Source organism: Cupressus sempervirens, chromosome 7, assembly GCF_028749045.1.
Source record: "Cupressus sempervirens isolate cs-2001-9-10 chromosome 7, ASM2874904v1, whole genome shotgun sequence".
NCBI lineage: Eukaryota > Viridiplantae > Streptophyta > Pinopsida > Cupressales > Cupressaceae > Cupressus > Cupressus sempervirens.
Genome location: NC_143124.1, coordinates 916,821,887 through 916,844,816, shown reverse-complemented (window position 1 = coordinate 916,844,816; position 22,930 = coordinate 916,821,887). Strand labels below are relative to the sequence as shown.

The 22,930-nt window shown below is 33.2% G+C and overlaps 1 protein-coding gene and 1 long non-coding RNA gene across 2 annotated transcripts; both read right to left on the bottom strand.

Moving 5' to 3' along the window:
- Positions 1 to 502: 502 nt before the first annotated feature.
- LOC149550518 (uncharacterized) lies at positions 503 to 11,457 on the bottom strand. Its single transcript, XR_016354213.1, has 2 exons — positions 11,175 to 11,457; positions 503 to 1,098 (listed from the first exon to the last, which is right to left on the bottom strand). It is a non-coding gene; the product is annotated as an uncharacterized LOC149550518 (long non-coding RNA).
- On the bottom strand, positions 8,517 to 11,164 carry LOC149550519 (uncharacterized). The gene has a single exon (XM_089793687.1). The coding sequence runs from the start codon at positions 10,473 to 10,475 to the stop codon at positions 8,517 to 8,519; it is 1,959 nt and encodes a 652-aa protein (XP_089649813.1). The 5' UTR covers positions 10,476 to 11,164.
- Positions 11,458 to 22,930: the final 11,473 nt, after the last annotated feature.

Here is a 22,930-nt window from a genome sequence, read left to right as displayed (position 1 = left end):
GCTCACACATTTATTGAAAGGAATGAAAGAAGAAGTAACCAAACCTGTGATATTGTATTGTGATAATACAAGTGCTATAAACATATCCAAGAATCCAGTTATGCATGCAAAAACCAAGCATATTGCAATCAAGTATCACTATGTCAGAGAACTAGTAGAAGACAAACAAGTGAAGATGGAATATATCAATACAAAAGAACAAAATGCTGACATCTTCACCAAACCATTGCTAAAAGATTCTTTTGAATATCTTAGAGGCAAGTTGGGGGTAATACCTCTAACTCAAGCAGTTTAAAGAAACAAAGATGTTGCCTTGCATCTACAAGAACAAATCATTGAAATATCAGAAGAATGATGCAAAGGATGACATCAGGAGCAAGAACTCCAAATCAATCACAAGCATGAAATTTCCAACAATATAAGTTTCAGATATGTATATATTCATATGTGCTCGTACCAACAAAAACAACGGTCAGATTTTTGGAAAAAAAAAACTCTGAAATTTTTGAATAAACTTACAAAAACCAACTTCTTATTTCAAATCTTCACCAAACCTCTACAACTTGTAAAATATCTAAATCACGACCAATACATGAAACTTCAAAGCCCTTTCAAGTTATATAACTAATTAATTACTTCCTATGACAATTCAGTTTCCCTCTTACATCAACTTTTTCATATTGTCACATTTTATGACAATGTTTTATTACATATTTGATAACTTTTGTATTTTCTTACAAATGATCTCTAAACCTTATAAAACCATTACTAACATAACAAAATGGACTATATATGACATTTTACCCTTCCATGGGTTTATTTACATAGTTTGACCATACTAGACAACTTTGACAATCTATTGCAAATGACTTTATTTAACAAAATATCATAATAAAATATTCTATCCTCGTGGATCCTCTTGTTGATCATTTTTCATAGGCGCTCCTATACCATACTCCCACATAAACCTTTGCCCCTCGTCTGGGAGTCCCTTCCATGCCTCTCTCCCTAATCTTTTGGTGAAACACAATGGACCATCTTCTTTGGCCCTAGATCATCTCATGTGATCCTCTTGGTAGACCTCCATGTCCACCTCACCTGCAACCAAAATTGGTGGGAGTTAAGTTCAAGAAATGATATAGTAGAGGTATTAAAGTAGAGTTGAAGATGAAGCCGCAATCATTTGTTTTGAAGGTTATCAACAACACATTTCTAAGAGACATGGAAAATTTTCAAGGTTAGAACTATGGTGCAAGAGCAAAAACATATTATTCACTTTAGCCATTTCATTGGAAAATCTAATATTGTCTTGTGTATGAAAATGAATTAAATCCATATATATGTATTTAAGTGCACAAACTTGAAAATATTAGTATTTATAAAGTTGTGCAAAATTGTAATTGATGGATTGGAAAGGTCACACTAGTTGAAGAAATTTATGACCGCTCAAACCATTTATAAAGGGATGGAATTATTCGAAAGAGTGAATAGGGATCAGAGGATGAGATAATGTAGTTACTTTTGTTCCTCTAGCTATGGATAGCCAAGAACAAATACGATTTTTAGAATTATTATGAAGTTTTAATTTCTCTACCTTGTTCATATCATTTTCAATTCCATTAGTTTATGTTTTTTTTAAATTTCAAATCTGATTTATGGGCAGATTTTATGGACTGAATAATACTTTAAAATCTTTCAAGATTCTTGGGAGAAAAACGAGAAATAATTCTAAACTTGAAGCAGCTTTTGCTAACTAAAATCTGATGAGGTGGTTCTACGCAACTTATGGAGCCTCTTAGTGCAGATTTAAATCTGCAAAATCTGTTTTTTGAAAGGCTCTTAAATGGTCTATGGAATTAATGTTTTGTTCCCCACCAATCTGTAAACAAATTCTAGCATTCCCCATGAATTAATAGGGTTAATTCGTGAGACATTTTGCAGCACAATAATCTGATTTTGTGTGGGCAAATAGTATATCAAATAAAGCATTTCATGAATCGTTTCCAATTTGTTTAAATTAAATTGTTGTTTTGGGAGTTTGTTATAGTCTGGCCAATTAAATTGGAGAATGTGGTTTCAATTGTTGTAGAGGATTATGGTTCGGTAATAGTAAATCAAGCTTGTTTGATAATAAATGATTAGTTATCGGTTTCTTGATTTCAGTTTATCATTCATGGTTTGGGTTTTGAAATAAGTTTTGGCTTTCATTTTATTGGCATCGATTTGATTGAATAAATGCCATGTTCCAATACATCAGGATGGTTGCAGAGTTGGTAAAATACAAGTTGGAACACAAGTAATGATTGAAGATGAATGTTTTGTCAGTTGCTACAGGGATGTGAATATGTTGAGAGAAATATGAGTTTTCTTTGAAAACCAGGAGCTTGAGTATAGATTTTCCTCTATTAAATCAGTATCATGCATATTTGAAAATATTGAAGATGCATAAAAAAGGAAGAGGAAGTTGGTTGTTAATTTCATGTTCCTTGGTGGATTGGAGGCCATTAAACAATCCATCTAAATGTAAGTGGAGAATTTCAAGTTGATCATGACTATGAACCCAATCTACATTGGTGTCATCCACATAAACATGATGTTGACCGATAAGGAGAATTCTTCCACTTGAACACCTTCACTTTCTCCAATCTCTAGGAAAAATTGAAATCCTCAACAAGAAACCATCTAGCCTCCAAGAAGCTATTGATTTGAGACACTTTCCCTGCTGGTTGAGAGTAGAGATCAAAGTAGGTCATACACCCTACAAGGATTTCTTGGGTAGCAGCACCTTTTCCATTCCTCTTTCTTTCTCTTCTCCCCCTCCTCTCTTTTTCTTTCTTTCTTTGAGTTTGGATTCCTACTCCTTGTCAAGGTGGTTCTCACTCACTTCTTCTTTTGGTTTTTGTTCTTGTTCTTTCTCAAACATTGTTTGGTGTTCTCCTATTTTTTGCTTTCTTGGTTGTATCTCTTAGTCCCATAGGCCTTTTTTGATCTTTCGTTGGACATTAATACATTTATCTTATCTTATCTTATCTTATCTTATTGAATTGAGACTGTAAATGTGGATACATAAATGTGATAGGAGGAATTTTACACTAAGAATCATCATAAAAATTAACTTCAATTACCATATTACCATTCCAAATGAGCCCCTACTTAATCAAGTAAACACCTTTTCTAAGTATATCTCAAATCATAGAGCCATTTCTCACCTGGTGGATCTTAGGTACATCTTCACTTATCACACCCTTAGATACTTAAATGATCTAGAATATTGGTCAAAGCTTAATCCTAATTAGTGCACAACTACCAATAAAGATTATTATCCAAACATTTCCCAATGAGGAGAGGTCATTGTATCCCAAGATTGTCTACGTACTCTAGTTTGCAAATAGTTTTCCAGTCAACTCCTTTTTGACATCTCCAAATTACTATCCCATCAAAATTTCCAAGCAAGAGCATATAGATTCTTAATGAAACTAAGGTTTGATCAACTTGCACCAAACATATAGATATTAGTTAGAAAAGCTTAAATTATATATTTCTATAATAACACTCTCCTAAAAAAAGAAATACACCTTGAATTTTAATGGTCGACTGTTTATCTAAACTTGTCCAACACATTTTTCCAAGTTCCCTTGAATTTATCAAGTGTTTGCTTGATAAGATGAAGAGTTTGCTTGATAAGATGAAGAGTGTTAAAAAAAATATACAAAGCTCAACTTCCTTCATTAATAATCTATCACGAAGATACAAAATAACTATCCAAAGGCCATTGATATTAGTTAACTCTTTGATTTTAGATCAAAGTAATGTCATCTACAAAATTATAAATGAGAGTGGGAAGGAAAACCATTATCCCATATCCACCCTTGACTAAGCCCTTGCCTTGAGATTTTAAGATTACTCCCAAGAGCTTAACCATTAAAATAACCAATAAGGTGAAAAAAGGTTCGCCCAAATGAATGCCCCTCAATCTGCCAAACAAAGACAAGGCTCACTATTGATTAAAATAGACTAAGAAATCTAGATGTAACACAACTCATCAACCATGTAGTAGATTTAGGTCCAAACCGAAAAGAGACAATAAATTCAAGGATGAAAGACCATTTCGCCTAATTGTAGGCTTTGGTTATACTAAGTAATGGACATAAGCTTCTCCTTAGAATACATTATACAATGAGTGACCTCAGTTGTAAGAACTACTACATATAAAATGTGTGTACATGTCATAAAAGCACCTTATTCTTGAGGAATAACCCTACTAAGACACGCTTAAGTCTTTTGTGCTATTAACTTAGAGATGATCTTATAAACCACTTTACAAATGGCAATCAACTTGAATGGATCCTGAGAAGAAGGTCCTTGATTTTTACTAATAAAAACTAGCAACTAAATTTATTGCTCTTAGCATTTACCTGTTTTTATATGATTGTTTCACTAGCTTTAGTAGATCATATTTGATAATTGACCCAAAGATCTTGAAATGATATTATCAAGAAACCATCAATTTTAGGAGCTTTCTTTTTCTTTTTTCTGAAACACAGTTTCCTGTATTTCGTCCAAAGAGATTGGTCTAATGGAAATATTATTCCTTTCATTAGGACCGATTGAGGGAATCCACTTTGTAATAAGGTTCTTTCACGCTTTTCTAGTTGTGAATGGTGTATGAATAGGAATAAAAATATTGATTGGCCTCCATTGAAATATCTCAAAAAGAGGATAATAGTTTCTAATTTGCATGCCTTCTGGCCTAAATGAAGTTGAAGAGAAACATTGTTTTTTGCTAATTAATCCAAGACTTTTCCCCCCAATAAATATCATGTTTCCATTACAAAGTCCCTTCATTGTTGTGAGTTCTTCACAAAGGCATTCCTTTGTAATACCATATTTCCTAATTCTGATAGCATTCGAATAATTCTAAGCATCTATCTTAGAGTCTTATTTTTTTCCTGCCAAAATAATACCTATTCCACTTCTTAAGTTGGCACTCTGTTGATTTATCTATGTTATTATCGAATCAAATGATCTATTTATATCAAGGTTTTTCTTTTAAATTGAAACCAATATGTTTGTTATCAAATATTAAAATATCTATAATAAACATTTTTTCTAATATTGATCTTATATTAAACAAACTCTAAAATTGATTGTAACACAAAATAAATAACTACTTGTCATAAAATATTTCAATATCAATAAATTTTAACAAATTAAATATTTGATTGACTCACTAAATTTTAATAAATGATAGATGTGACATTGTGATATTGCTATTGAGATTTAACTATGTGATTTTTGAGTCAAACTCATTGACCCATGTTTCATGAGTAGTGATTCAACATGAATCCATCTCTCATGAGAATAAATGGAACACTTAGCACTCATTGGATCTAGGTGATGCTCAACATGATAGATGTGACATTGCCTTCAACTTTTAAGTTCAATTTATTCATTATAATACTATAAATTTGAATACTCTCCACTACAGGATTAAAATGCACATGCCTTGCAAGAATCTATTATCTCAAACTATCATCCAAGCTACCTTTAAATTGACATGTCCTAACCCATCTATCAGCTAAACAAAGAGTAATATTATTGCAATAATAGAAATTCAAGTATTTGTCTGTAGGTGACACTTTTTTAAGTTGAGCCCACAATTTTTTTGGTGGAGGTTCAGACTTGGGAGCATGGTTTGGGCTGTCATGAAGTATTTTTGCTACCCAGTATAAGAGCACAAGCAAAACTCTTTGGCTAAGAGTTAAAAACTGAGGGGTATCCATCTTGCCAAATTCACATAAGGCACAATCTATGCCTCATCTCTTATGATGTCAGAGCCTTACACTCAACAAGACTTGATTCCCGGTGGACTCATTTGGAACCATTCAACTTCACAAATAGACTAAGGACCCATTGATATCCCTCAAGTTTCAAATTTACACTTAGAAATATTATTTAAATTAAATAAAATTTATTAAATCATAGACTGAATGTTTCACATTGTCTAATAGATCTACTTTAAATGTTTATCTACACTTTATTACACATAGACATTGTCTAATAGATCTACTTTGAATGTTTATCTACACTTTATTACACATAGAATATGGTTGGACTCTCCAATAGAAGGAGATCTAAAATCATTATTACAAATATTTATATTTTTAGTGTGCAATATTAAACAAAAGACAACTATAAATAGATGCATGCAACCCTGCTGTATTTTGTGTATATCAATGCATAGAAGGCTATTTAACTGAAATTTTCCCAATAACATCACCCAACTGATAGCAACAAACAACTGTAAAGTACCCATACCATTAACTGGTCCAGCAAAGCCCCATACCATTCCCAACCTTTCCGGTTGAGAATTGGGGAAAAGTAAAACAAACAGGAAGTATCTTAACAACTAGTCATTGTATTGACAGCATTCAGATTTTTATAAGGCAGAATTCTTGTGACACAAGATGCAAATCTGATTGCAGTCAAGACGCTTTAAAAAAAGGCAAAACAATAAAATAATATAAAAATCTCAAAGAGAGAAAAATCTTCATCAATAATCTGATTGCAGTCAGAGGGGAGAGGAGAAAAAATCCTCCATCAATCTGATCACAATCAGAATAGATAAAATAAAATTCAATCAAATTGAACTCAAATCAGAAAAGCATTATCTAATGCTGATCCAATTGCAAGTTGCAAGTTCTGAATATTTTAAGAACATATTGACTGCTGGATGAAGTACAAGTCAATGGCACATAAGTGTTCTCTGATTCTATTGTCACTGCTACACATGATCTGACTGTTCTTCTGTTGGACGGGCAGAAGAAAAAAGTTCCACCACTGAAAAGCTATTGGAGATCACTTAGGAGATTACAATTTGACATCTGTCATAGAGGAATTTGACAGCTTTTTTAATCCAGACTTAATAAGCTTTTAAAAAGTGTAGGTTTGTAATTTGCGATAGAGGGAAAAGGGATTGATAATTCGTGAGGATTGATTATTTTTGGCATAATGTGAGTATATTTTTATAATTAAAAATTTTGACAAATTTTTTTCTATATAGTCTGAGTTGGTCTAGTGGTGGAGAACTTGCACTTTTTAAAGAGAGTTCACATCGCATTGGGGGTAGGCTATATATGCCCCATATCACTGCCACCATACGTAAACCCAAAAACTATGTCAATCATTAGAAAATAGATCGTTCAGTATGCAAAAGTGGAGCAGTATTTAACAGTCATTTTAGCTATTCAATATGGGATCGTGATCCTTATGTTGCAAATCTGTCTGCCAAATTCACATGGGACTCAATTTCGGCCTCGTCCCTAATTTTAGTGTTAGAGCATTGCATTTAGCCCCCAATGGGCTCATTATGAACCTTTCAACTTCACCAGTAGACAAAGGGCTCATTGATTCTTTGTCAATTTTTATTTTGATAAGTGGGAGATATTTTCTACAATTCTAACTATCCTATTTATATTAGGATTCAATTGTGTAGCTTTTGAGTCAAACTTATTGACCCATGTTTCATGATAAGTGTTTTACAAGAACCCATTTTGTTTTGACCATAGGAGACTCCTGAATTTTTCTTTCCTAAACTTCTTTATTTCATCAATGTTATCTAAGCATTCATGTATACTAACATTCCATTTTTCCATCCACTTGATATTTTGTTTCATCCACGTGTTCTTTCTTCTATCCAATTTTTCCTCTCTGATCGATTTGGGCTAGCGATGTGTTTCCATACTTTGAGTTTTCTCTAGATAGCATAATTACCGAACCATAGCTGAAGCCTCTATAGGAAGCATGCTTGTTTCTGCCAATAGGATCCTCTAGGGGAACCGTTGATCTAATTTTGAGACTGCTGGCGATTAAATGCTTTTGGATTCTTTCTATCTGTGTCCATTTCTGATCTAACAAGCTGCTGCCCCAGATCTCGCACCCATAAAGGGACACCGGAATGACCAACAACCCAAAGAGCATTTTCCTGCATCTATTCTGAAACGAATATAATGCTTTCCATCCCCCCTGAGCTTGTTGTGGAAGTAGATGTCAAAATATTTGTATTCTTCTACTATCTCCAAAGGGCGGCCCTAAAAAAGAAAGTGTTTTGCTATTTCTTGTTTCGTTTCAGAAAGAAAATCATCAGTTTAGTTTTGGAAGCGTCTATCCAGCGGTCAGATTTCTCCAAATAAACTATTTTTCACTATTTAATAGTTAATTTTATAATTATTTTACAATGGTTTTCTACTTTTTCCTTTAATAAACAAATCTGTAGGCAAATTATCCACTGCCGTTCAAAAGTGCATTGAGGGTGAATGGGTTTTAGCACTAAATGCATTGACGGCTTATGTGGTTCTGAGCAAAGGAATTTGAGACGATGAGAGAGGCTGGTGTGCAGTTGAAGCAAAGGACAAGACAAGGGTGGGGAAGAAAGAAAATAGTAAGTTGTCAGCGATGAAATTGAAACCAATTAGTGCCATTAACCATGACAGTGGCAATCACAATGGGGGTTGTCCCTAACTCTGTGAGACAATGAATTCAGTAATAATGTTATTCAAGTTGGGTTTAGAAATAATAGATGTATGAATGGATAGATGTATGTAAGAAATAGGAATGGATAGATGCATGCAACCCTGCTGTAATATGAATAAATTAATGAATAGAAAGTTATTTAACTGAGTTTTTCCCCAATAAGAACTTGCAAAGAGAGGGCCAGCCATCCATCTAGATCTCAAATTTTTAATTGAAAGCAATCTGGCAGAAAATATAATAATTAAATAACTTTCATTTACATTAATATTTTCATTGGAGGACATGCTACAATCATGGAGGCGATAATTCTTTCCCTTAATTTCAAAGACCCACCATACACTATTTCTGTGAGAATTTACTATTATTCTTACGCTACGATAATAACTGTCATAGAAGTTTGGTGGTGATTTCTTGGGCTTCCAATGCCAGGCCTCAATGGTTGTACCATTTTGGCCAAGCCTTGTTAGCAACATAAGTTGCAGGGCTGTATCATGATAAGCAAGAGCATTCATCAAGAACTTGAGTAGCTTGTTTTTGAGCCTTGAATGGCTCAAATCTCTGATTCCCTGGATGCCAATAACTGCAGGGCTGCTTTCTGGAGCTGCCAATTCTTTACAGAAAACAGTCACATTTGCAATTGAGTCGCGGAAGCCATGGCTACCACTTTGATCATTGCATGTGTTAGTTGGATCATTGTCATGTTTGGACAATTCACTATCTTGAGAGGTTGAATTATGATCAGCCCGTGAGATATGAGTGGAGGGAATGCTTTCAGTAGTGAAATTTGGAGTGTCCAACAGGGGAGGCTTCCCAAGGGACCTCACAACAATCCAATTTAAGGATTGTTTCAAAGACCAATTGCCCTTGCTAGCACTTTTATTGCTTGCACCACCAATTTTCTCAACCAATTCTGCCATTCTCTGGCTTGGAGATGGCCTTAGCCTTTCTCCAAACATCGTCTCTACATGACTATTATTGTGCCTTGCCTTCTCATCCCGAGGAGGTTTGGACAAATTACCCTTCAAAGGTACTAGGGGAATTGAGCCACAAGAAGTTCCAAAATTGTAGGACTCATTGCACTGATTTTCTTCATTGTGAAAATTCAAAGTGCTTGTGGGAGACGAGGGTGTCCAAGCACTAAGAAAAGGGTGCCCAAGCAATTGGGCACTAGTCCACCTTTGTTTAGGATCTCTTCTGAAGCACTTCTCAAGAAAATCATGGCCTTCAGTGGAGAGAGTCTTTGGAAACTCGGGCAGTTCATCGGTGCACCCAATTTTGTACATGGCAGCCAAAGGATGAGAGATGTTGGTCCATGGAGGTCTTCCAGTGGCCATCTCCACAACGGTACATCCCAAGGACCATATATCACATGGCGGCCCCCTCTCAGCTTGATTCACCACCTCTGGAGCCATCCAAAGAGGTGTTCCACTCCATTGAACACCGCTTTCACCCTCACTCTCACTCACCATATCTGTAGCAAACCCAAAGTCTGCTAATTTCACACCACAATTCCCCACTAGCACATTCTTTCCCTTGATATCCCAATGCACGATCCCCTGATTGTGGAGGTATTCAATGCCTTTAACAATGCCTCTAGTGTAGACCCGAATCAGCGATTCCTCCAGCTGCCCTCCAAACCTCTCAATAAGATCTGCTACGCTCCCTCCTGCCATGTATTCCATCAACAAATTCCTCCTGCATAAACCGCCATCTTCACTGTAATTCTCACCCATGAACTTCACAATCCATGGAGAATCCATTTTCTTCAGAATGCTTATCTCATTCTCCATGGCAAGAAGCTCCCCCTTTCTCTCATCCTTGCATTCAACTGACTTAACAGCAAGAAGCTCCCCTGTAACCTTATCCAACGCCTGGCTTACAGTGCCGAATGATCCTACTCCAATTAGACTTCCTCTCACCCATTCTCTCGAATCCCTCCCCATGATTGAAACAATCTCAATCTTAACCTCCTATACCCACAATCAAGAAAATGGATAAAACCCCTATTCGAATCACAGGAATGGATTCAAAACCGTGCCATAACCTAGAAAACAGATAAAAACCCTATTCTGATCAAAGGAACGGATTCAAAACGTACCCACAATCTAGGAAAAAACAGATAAAACCCCAATATAAATCATAGAAGGGCCTCCAACAATCTTACGAGCACTATCTAATTGACCATGTATATAACCCTGCTTGCCAAGCTGTTCATCGCTATGACAAAAAAAAAGCTTTACCCAACTGGTAGCAACAAACAACTGTAAAGTACCCACATATGAACTGGGGCATTAAATTGACCAGCAAAGCCCCATTCCATTCCCAACCTTTCCGATTGAGAATTGGGGAAAACATAAAACAAACGGGAACTATCTGAACAACCGGTCATCGTATTGACAGCATAGAGATACTTTAATACGGCGGAATTCTTGTGATAAGAGAGATATAAATCTGATTGCAGTCGAGACACCTAGGAAAAAAAAGACAAAACAATAAAAAGTATCTATCTGAGAGAGAAAAATCTTCGTCAGTAATCTGATCGAGGTCAGAATGGGGAGACAGAAAATAAATCTTCTTTCGAGAACCAACAATCTGATCACAATCAGAATAAGATATAATAAAATTGATCCAATTGAACTCACATGAGGAAATCTAATTCTAGTCCGATTGCAACTTGCAAGTTCTGAATTTTTGAAGTACACATTAACCGTTGGATGAAATAGAAGTCAGTTGCACTTCATGTGTTCTCTGGTTCCATTGTCACTGGTACACGTGGTCCGAGTATTTTTCTGTTGGCCGAACAGCACATCAAAGCTCAGCCATTGAAAGGCTGTCAGACTTCCCATACAGGTCTTAGGTTTCGACATCTGTTATATGGTAATTTGATAGCTTTTTTAGTTCAGATTTGCAGTAACTTCTTTTAAATGTGTTTGTGTTTCTTTTATACGAATATATTTAGTATTGGCTTTTAAATATACTAATGAAGTTGAAAGGTTTTTAAAGAGCTCATAAGGGATTGAGTCTTGTTAAGTGGGTGGCTTCAACATTGAAAAGGACTGAGGCTGGAATTGCTTCGGGCGAATTTGGTGGAGTAGATACCCCTTAGTCCTTGGCTCTTAGCCAAAGAGGTTCAGTCATAAAGCAAACATTTCCCCCCATGTTTGCTTAGGTATCATTTATCTACCCCTTCGACATCTCAAATAATGAGAACTAGTTTTCAATTGAGCTACTAACATTTTCACTCTTCATTTACCATTTGCTCTTAGGAATGTTTTTATTACTTGTGAACTTTTCTCTCACAAACCTTTTTTGCCCTTGTATATTAACATCTCAATTTTTCTATTTATTTGTCATTTTGCTCCATCCATGTGGTCTTTCTTTTATCTAGTCTTTTCTACACAATCAACTTAGGCTAACAATGTTTTTCCATATGTTAAGTTTTCTTTAAGTTAGTTAACAACATGATCATTGTTAAAGCTTCTACTCGGAAGGTGTTTGTTTCCATCAATAAGATCTCATATGGAATAACAACTCCAATTTTGAAATTGTTGATGATTAGATTTTTTTAAACCTAATCTTAGCATGTTGCTATCCTAAATTTCACATCTATGTAGTATTATTGGATTGACTAACAAATTAAGACACATGTTCTTGGTTTTCCAATCCCAAAACTCTTATTCTTAAATCTATTGGAAGAATTATTTTTTTTTAATATATAAAACAAGATAATTGTGATGATTGATTGATAATAAATTATAGATAAGTACGAGATATTTTCCACAACAAATCAAATTGTGATATTGCTATCAGGATTTTACTATGTAGTTTTTGAGTCAAACTCATTGACCCATTTATCATGAGTCACTAGTGATTCACACATGAATCCATCTCCCATGAGAATAAATAGAACTACTGGGATGGGTGACCTCCCGGGAAGTCTTGGTGCTTCACCTATGTGAGCATCAGCTATATCCAATGAGTGCTAAGTGTTCTATTTATTCTCATGGGAGATGGATTCATGTGTGAATCACAAGTCATGGTATATGGGTCAATGAGTTTGACTCAAAAACTACACAGTTATATCCTGATAGCAATGTCACAATAAATTATAGCTCAACTGGTTGAGTTTAATTGGTGAGGATCATGGAATCTACCAAAATTCAAACCCCTAATGACACAGTAGGGCAGGTACAACCCCTTGATGGATTTTATGAATTGAACCATTAGTTGCAAATAATATGAAAAAAAAATTATGATTAAACTTTTTGATGAAAAAACTTATGATCAATCATATTACATTAGGAGGATTTGTACATCTTTGTCAATATTCATTTAGTTTTTGGTATATTTTATGGAATGTCTTAGTTTAGGATTTATATAAGAATGCCCACGGCACTTCCTTTGTATAAAGTTGGGTGCATTCCTCAAATTTTTAAATCAAAAACCTTGTTTACTAGACATTAGGAATTAAAGGACAATATTATTTATAGGTAAAGTAATTAAACTATTTCAATAGAGATATAAATTTCAGTGAAAAGCATGTGAAGTGGAAGCATTTTACTAATGTTATGGCTAAGGTGAATTTAAGAAATGACAAAAATGATGAAGATTGTCCTTTATGATCATACAAGGTGTGGAGAATATAACAAGGAATGAGAAATCTCATGATCAAATTCATGGATATATGCATCAATTTGATTTTCCATGACTCTATAGAGTACAACCTATTGAATTGAGTATATTAATTGGCTAGAAAGATTGGTTAATTTAGTTCAAAACATATACACTGTGAATATTTATGTGTGGCAAGTAGCTTGTAACAATATGATAACAATTATCATGTGTACATTGTGCATAATATATGTGAATGAGATTAGTTCAAATATCAATCATATATGCATAATTGGATGGCATGACCATGTGGATACAAACAATGGCCATGTGTTGAACCTATATCTTGTCAAACTAATCGCAATTGTGCCATTTGTAGAGTTGTTTACAATACAAAGAAATATGTTGAAGTTACAAAGTTGTCTTAAAATCCACAATAAGCTCTAGATGTGTCATATTACCATTATATTACACAATTTAATTGTAGATTCAATGTGTAGATGTCTCAAATTAAGTTGTGTGAAGCTTTTGTATTAAATGCCTATGAAAATGTACATGAAACCATACTTTCAAAAGTTGATCTATGTGTAATACATCTTGGTATTGTGTAAGCATCTAAGAGAGGAGTGTGACATAAGATTGGGTGTTGTTTGCATGCTGTGTAGGACTATGTGATACATGAGATTGTGTGTATGTGCATGTGATATTTATATTCTTTAACTTTATCTAATCCCTAATTCCAACTACTCCTATATATTATTGTCATCTTTAGTTGTTTATTGCACTTAAGTTCATACACTTGTTTCCCACTTAAGATTTATGCCCCCTTCCATTGGGTTGACCTTGTAGCACACATATTTAACCACGTACCACAAGAAATTGACCATCACAATTTAAAAAATAAATTTGGACTTTGTTAATATCTACCTTTGTGAGTTAAGTTGGTACATGTTTGTATTTTCCTATCATGTCTTATTATATGAAAGCATTTATACATATGTTTAAAAATATGGAGAGAGAGAGAGAGAGAGAGAGAGAGAGAGAGAGAGAGAGAGAGAGAGAGAGAGAGATGCCAATTACCAATAACTAGTCAAAATAATGAAGTTGTATTAGAAATGAAATTGGCAAATAATACACAAGCTATACATTTTATAAGTTCTCATTTTAAGATGTTTGAAGAGTTTTACAAAAATTGTAATTGACCTAATGTGAAAGTATAAGATAAAGTATGAATATAATTCAATAAAATCTAAGATTTAATTATTTATACATAAGAATAATATAATATGCATTTTAAATTTTTGAAAATATAAAATTAAAATGAATTTTTTTAAAAAAACTCAAACTTAGCATATAAAAATGAAACTTTTCAAACACAAACTTTAGATCCATAACTTAATCATATCCCAAAACAATAAAGTGCATTTTTTTTAATCACATACAAAGTTTCCAAAAGTGTTTTACAATACAATACTCCATGTTCCAAATATATAGACTATTTTCATTACTTCAAGGTGCTAATGGAAATAAAATAAGAACAATATTTCTAAATGTGTTTGTGTCTTTTAGAAATATTTTCAACATCAAAACATTAAAAAACAATGGTTGCAGGAGCAACTAAAGGCCCTACCTATGGTGGGGGGTGGGGGGGTGAAGAAGGAAGTGTGGAAGAATGGAAAAGGAATGTACAGTTGAAGTTTGTCAAAGTTTTGCAAATTCTTTTGCTGGGAGTATTGTATGCAATGAGGTATTTAATTGGATATCTCATCACAAATTATGAAATAAGGTGGATGAGTTTAGAGTTCCCAAGTTGTCTTGGATAATAGCCTCATGAACAAATCAAGGCTAAAATTAGGGTAACTTATGGAATAGTAGAGCTTTTTAGTAGTGTTATGAACATCAAGCAGAGTTGCTCACTTACTCCAAATTTCTGCAAGATAAACATTGATAAGTTGGAGTAGATAAATAAATATGGTTGTGATAGGAATTCAACTTGCTAGTTTGTAATGTTGCCTTCAACAATTTCTATTAGATTTTAGATCTTTTTAAGTTTTTTATTTTGTGTAACAAAGATACATTGGATTCAATAGATTGAAAGAGAAATAAGTGTAGACTATTGTTGAATCTCTCCCCATGCCAATAAATGGGAACTTCTACTCAACCCCTCCCCATGCCAAGCAATAATAATAGTCACAAGTGAAAATCCAAAAAATAGATTAAGGTTACACATGCAACAGATGTTAAATGCTTTAATTGCTTCTAGTAGAATTCAAGTTTCCAAAAAGACAAGAAGGAAATAATAAAATTTTCTACACTAGTATATCTATTCCAAGTATTTAGTTGAACTCATATAATAAACTCATAAATAACTAAAGAAATACAACTAAGCATTTAGTTTTAGAATCAAAATTCGCAAATCTGAATACATATGTCATAAAATGAAGTGATCAAATATTTTTTATAGGAACATTCCTTGATTTACTATTATTCATCTATTTTCAACCAAATGATGTTGGGTTCATGCAATTTCTAATGAATGATCTAGAACAATATTTGTGGCAGCATGCCTCAATTAGAAGTAAATAGTTTACCAAGAAATCACCCATTAACAATCGAAGCATCAAACTATGTAATAATTTCCTTATAAGCTAGCACACACAAATTCTTGCATCCAAAATGTATAAATATAGAATTCCCTTGAGTTTAACAAATTGAATCTTGAAGAAAATAATATTTTTTATTGATGATTAAATTTCAAAGTTCTTGCATCTAAAATGTATAAGTTTAGAATTTCCGAGAGTTTTATTGACTAAATCTCGAGGAAAATAATATTTTTTATTGATGATGAAATTTCAGAATGAGCATTAACAATGATATTTTTATAACTCTTGCATCCAAAATGTATAAATATGGAATTTCCTTAAAAAAATTAAAAATTGAATCTTGAGGAAAATATTATTTTTGATTGACAATGAAATTTCAATGTGAACATTGATGATAATATGTTAATCATGAATTGTATTTTTATTGGAGATACAATTGAAGATTGAAAAACCAACAAAAAATAAATAAATCTAAAAACAATCTTCAATCAGTTCATACATTTGAATTGTGTTTTACTATTATAATAATTTGAGTATTTCACTACCTCAATTTATTGGAGATGTTCAATCTATGATAAAGAAGGTCTTCTGTGAAAATTTAGGAATCTCTAGATAATAGTGTAGAGACACATGAAAACATGATAGATGTCACATATCCAAGAGACAAGAATGTCTTAGCTAGGAGGCTTCTTTATATCTATTGACACTTTGTCAGTTATAAGCTCTAAAAGCACAACTGCATAACAATAAACATTAGATTTTGAAATATTGTCAATCGTCATGTCAAGACATGCATACAAACATGTTTCAAAAGTGAGATGGTGCCAATTTCAAGGATATATTCATGTAAAGTATACTCCAAATAAAATAGTATGAATGAGTGGTGACAAGGGTATAACTCACTTTGGTGCGACATATCTTTGAGTTCCCAACCCACAAGTTGATACATGAACATTAACTTTATCATACCCTAGCCTGACTAAACCAAAATTAGACACTTTGGCTTTGAAATTTTCACGTGGCAAAAAATTACGTGTTTTAAAGTCTCTATGGATAACATGAGATGTGACTATTTCATGAAGGTATTCAAGTCTTTATCCAAAGCTATTCCCAGTCATCTTCCATGCCCTAGAATGGAAGTATCGCTTGTAGAACCTAGTTAACACTTTCCATTCGCGATAATTTCATCAATGAAAATGATCTAGCTATTTTATTTTTCGGATTTGAGTGTGTAATCATTAAAATTGTTGCATGCAATTTTATACAGTGAAAACTAAAATCAAAATATAGTAGATATTCACTACCCTTTGTTCCTCACCTCAAAAAATCACTAAACTGATCAATTATGTTCCTCCTATAATTATGTGTCATCAAAGTTCTAAATTATAAAAGTTGCTTCCAAATCTTGCATACAAAACTTGGAAAGAAAGCTACAACACATAATTCCATCCAATTAGATTCTATCAAAATATATCTACAAAATATGGAATTTAAATAAGAAAGAATATACCTCCCAGCTCAACGTGGAAGAGTTGACGTAGTTGAGAGAATTGACATCTCTTAGGATATTGTGGAGGGAAAACAAAGATATTGATTAAATGTGAGTGACAAATGAATGATGTTGGTTATGATGGGCTACTATAGGAAGACAATAACCAAGTAACCTTGTGTTGAAGATTATAGCTATGACAAAGATCTTTATCTTTGAAAATTTGGGCATTATTATCGTTAGTGTGACCTTCAGCTGAAAAGGATACTTATGTTTAAATTGTAATACTAAATGTAATTACATGTGACATTCGACATGCGTTGAGGCATGGAAATTCAAAGAGTTGTAATTGCAATTGTAATGAAGAGTGGCGATATATATATATATATATATATATATATATATATATATATATATATATATATATATATATATATATATATATATATATATATATATATATATATATATATATATATATATATATATATATATATATATATATCATCTAGCAATAGACCTTGTACACTTGAATTCTTATTATTAATAAAATGATTTTTTTTTGTTGTGTGGCTCAGTTTTTCCCTTCATTCTAGAAGGGTTTTCCCAAGATTATTATGGTGTTTTATGTTTCAGTTTTGGATCTTTCTTATTATTGTTTTATCTTCTTTGATTTCTAGGCTCAAGTTTCAACATGGTATTAGAGTCTAGTTTGATAGCAGTTTCTTTTGTTGCAATATTGAGTTTCTGAGTTTTTTTGCAATTACTCTATTCATATGGGTTCTTGAGTTCGATTGTATGTTGTGTTGTCCATTGGTCACACTGCCAAGGATTTTGAGTTTTTTATGCATCTTGTAATGACATAAAGATTCTCATTCAACTTTAACCAGAGGTTTCGTGTATTCTTTTAACATCATACTCCTTGATTTCATGGTTATTTAGCATCAGGGATATTTTGATACCATGGTATTTCTTCTTTGTGTTAGTTAATAGTTATTTTTTGTTGTTATGTTTTCTATAGCTATTTCATTTTTATATCGAGAGGTATCTATATATATTTTATTTTTGTGGTGTCTTTTGTTTCAGAAGACTACCTTGTGACAGTTTTTACTTTCTGACTAAATGCTTTTCTCATTATTGGGAGGAGATCATCAAAGTGGAATCAATTTCGTTGGAGTCTAATTCAAATTTTATTTTCGGTCAAATCTTATTGTGTTCTTATAGGAATCAAAAATATGCAGAGTGGGAAGATTATATCCAGGTCATTTGTGTATATATATTTAAGAGACATCAAGTCTTGTTTAGAATCATCTTAAGAGGCTCCCATTTTATGTCATTGTATCAAGCTCGACCTCAGCACTAAGTTGGAGTACTCTTTGCAATCAACCTTTTTGTGTTACTAGTTGGCATAGAATGCATAACTCATTCTTGGCTATGTACTTATTGGCATTGGTTACTCTCAACATCGGCAATGTAAATGAGTTTCCCCACAAATCGTGAATGTATGACTAGGAATCTCATGATTCGACCACTATCGTCAGTTACTTTATTATGAAACATTGGTTACTTTTGCACCCCCATCAAATAAGGATAGTAGAAGTTTTCAGTTTGTATTGGAAGTCAAGCATTCTTGATCGATATGTGTCTAAATGGTTATCTCTGTAAGATATATTTTATAGAAAGTGGAGCGATTCCAAGAATATAGTTTTATTTTTTATTAATTTCTAACATTCTTTATCATTTTTCTTGATCTCATGTATCTGAGTTATGACTCAAACCCATCGATACTTAGAAGACATTCTTGATCAGAAACAATGTTGATCATATGATCAATTAGAAAAAGGTTGATGTCTCTAATGGAGTCTCTGCTTCTCCAAGAGGAAGAGGAAAAATTGTTCATGTCTATGGAGCAGGACCTAGAGGATGTATTACTAGTCTTTGGCATATTGCAAAGAAGAGAATCTGTGATAGGGAGTTCTAAAAACTGAAAGGGAAGACAACAACATCCTTTTATTCCCATCTTTTTATTATTATTATGGAGATTGTCTTTATATGTGCATGTACCAAAAATAGGTTGCATATAAAAGAGATAAGTATTATTGTGAAGTTTTATATTGATATCACACACATTATTTTGGTTGCAGAGGTTTTCCTTTATATTCATTTGTGTGCATGTTGATCACAAAAAGATAAGTACTTATGATTATACCTCTTGAAAAATAGGTATACATAGTGTTTGTCTTAGTAGTGATATTTGTGATTGATTAATCTTTCATAATTGCAAGACATTATATGCAGATGGGAACACTCCTTAAGATTGATTTAATATTCATCTTCAGAGGGAGGTTACATGGCATGACTGAAATCAATTGGAATCAATTATGACCAAAGGGATTTTCTCTTGATTGAGAGGGAGTTCTCATTAAAACCCTTATTTTCTTTTACATGCTTTGGTATAGTAGATTTTTGAGACTCGTGTTGGAAAAGAGTTTCAATTATGATTTTATGTGTTATTATTAATGTGAAATCAACAATAAGATTGTAAGATTAGCTATGATAACTCTTTCACTATGTGATAGTGGACATCATGTCAAGAGAGAGTCCATGATGTCATCACGTTGAGAGATTCTGTGATCGGAGTTGGATGTTAGGTTGAGAGATTCCATGACAAATCATGTTGAGAGAGTCTATGATTAAAGACTTGGCTACAAATCTTACAAATCTTTCATGTTGAATGATTCAATGATTATAGGTAATTGGTTAAAATTGTTTCATGTTGAGTGATTCCATGATTATGAGTAAATGATTTAGGTTTATTAGGTTGAGTAATTCCATGAGTAAATTGTTCTCTTAGTCTTATAAGAGAATCTAGTTATGCTTCTTGCAGGATTTTCATATTGAGTGACTTCATGAAATTTTATAGGATCTATATTTTTTTATTGATCAACTAAAGATCTCTCTCTGGCTAAGAGGGAGTATTGAAGATTATAGTTTTGACAGAGATCTTTATCTTTGGAAATTTGGGCGTTATTATCGTTAGTGTCACCTCCAGCCGAAAAGGATACTTATGTTTAAATTATAATACTAAATGTAATTACATGTGACATTTGACATGCATTGAGGCATGGAAATTTGAAGAGTTGTAATTTTAATTGTAATTAAGAGTCACGTTTTGGAAAATTGAAGAGACCTATGATTGGGATGTGAAGAGTCTCTCCTTAAGTTATATATATCACATCTAGTGATAGACTTTGTACACTTGAATTCTTATTATTAGTAAAATGTTTTTTTTTTGTGGCTGGATTTTTCCCTTCATTCTAGAAGGGTTTTCCCAAGATTATTATGGTGTTTGTTGTTTCAGTTTTGGATCTTTCTTATTGTTGTTTATGTTATTTGATTTCTAGGCTCAAGTTTCAACACCTTTTCATGTAGCAAGTGCTAATTTTGTGATGGCTTTTTATTGATTAAATGTGAGTAGAAGATCCAATCAATGCTAAGTATTCCATTCCTTCTCATGAGAGACGGGTTTGTGTGAACCACTAGTCATGAAACATAAGTCAATGAGTTTGACTCAGAAACTACATAGTTGAATCCCAATAGCAATATCAAAATTTGAATTTCTATGGAAAAATATCTCATACTTGTCAATTGATGAACTTAAGGGGCTTTCTAATGAATGGTTCATAAGGCATGACACTTAGTGAAGGTTTTCCAAATGGGGTTGCAACTGGATTGAGTTTAACCATGAGGAAACCCTATAGTTAAGGCACTCAAGCTAGATTAGTATTGGGATGGGCGACCTCCCAGAAATTTTTGGTGCTTCACCTCTATGAGCATCACCTAGATCCAATGAGTGTTAAGTGTTCCATTCATTCTCATGAGAGATGGGTTTGTTTGAGCCACTACTCATAAAACATGGGTAAATGAGTTTGACTCAAAAACTACACAGTTTAATCCTAATAGCAATATTTTAAAAAATGGCAAGATTGTTATGATTTTTTTGTTAAAGCCTTATAAAATGCACTTCTCATATAAAATAGTAACAAAGGAACAAAAAAAGAGTTTTGGCACAATGGACCTCACCATCTTAGTAAAGATGGTCCTGCAAATTTCCATTTGGAATTAAAAAGTGTTGGTCTAAATCAACACAATATCCAATTAATTCTAGTAGGTATGGAGGAATTGGCTCTACTTAGGATGTCTACCTACAAAATAATATAACCATTCCAAAAAATCAAGCCTTTGATGTAGTAGAATATTGGAAACTCCTTAATCCATTAAAGAAGATTTGTACCTCAACTCTAAATTCGTGTTCCCTTACTTGCCATGTCTGTCAAGTTCTTTATTGTAGCAAAACTATTATCTAATAGTATTCAAATTGATCTAAAAATGGCACGACTAATAAAATTGGTTGAACATAAGTTTTTGGTTACAAACTAAAGTTGTCAATATATAAAATTTTGTGCTCATGTGCATATTGTATTCACATGTATGACAAAAAGAATGAGATCCCTAGGGCTTCCATTTGAGTCTTCTACACCATTAAGTATCCCCATAATAAAAACCCAATGACGTAATGCAGATCCTCTTAATCTATCATCACCTAGAATTAAACATCTAAATTAAAAAATTAAACATTGATACACATTTGTGTTTAATTGGATAGAAACAAGAAATGAATCTTTTATTGCCCATGGATGTTGATGCTTGGAGATCTAGTCAACTAACCATGTTGTAGCTATAGCATAGTTTATGCAACATATGATATGCAAATAGTGTACAAGTGATTGAAAAATGAGAGTATCTTATATAAAAACTAGTAATAAAGAATCATTTAATAATGTAAGAATTTGGCTTAGGCCAGAATTCACCCAAGAACTAAAGAACTCAACACAAGCACACAGTAGACCAAAATAGACAGAGTATGATCAGAATGACGATATTTATTCAATAACTTATTGAGAGTACACTAGGAGTGCCTGAATATAAAGACCTCAGGAGAGCTTCTAGAATGCATAGAAGTCAGCATCATGATATGTCATACAGCCAGGCACATGTCCACCAGATATGGGTTATCCTCCATTGAGCACGGGATTAAGTGCGATGATGTGAGGATAAGCCTACAATGGTGTAGTACGCAAATCAGTGGTGTAGACAACATGTGCTAAATGAGGAGTACGGATAACTGTGTTGTCAACATGACAACTCAGTAAATGATGCATACTCCTGTGTTGTAGACACCATGTGCATAATTAGAGTTTCGTAACTCAATGAGAGTACACAAACTCCTAAGTGTCTCACCTAAAATAATAATAAAATAATGTGAAATAATTAAATAATGCATTAACCTAAGTAAAACTTAAGTAAGTGTAATAAGTAAATACTTATTTACACCAACACCCTCCCTTAAGTGCAACTTAGGGGAATGTCCTTAAGCTTACGAAATCTAGGATGATATGCAATATGGGTTCTGGCTACTAGGCCATATTAGGTACCCATGTACATAATGATATGCAATCTCCCATAAAGTGGGGAAAGAGGGAAAACCTCATGGGTAAAAACCCTTCCCCAAAAAGAGAGATAAAGAGGATGCATGGATGGATGGAGTAATCAAGACCCCCCCATTACGACATGCATCTAGTATATACATAGGAGAATGATGAGAAGAGGTAGAGAGACAGGATGGGCTCCCCCC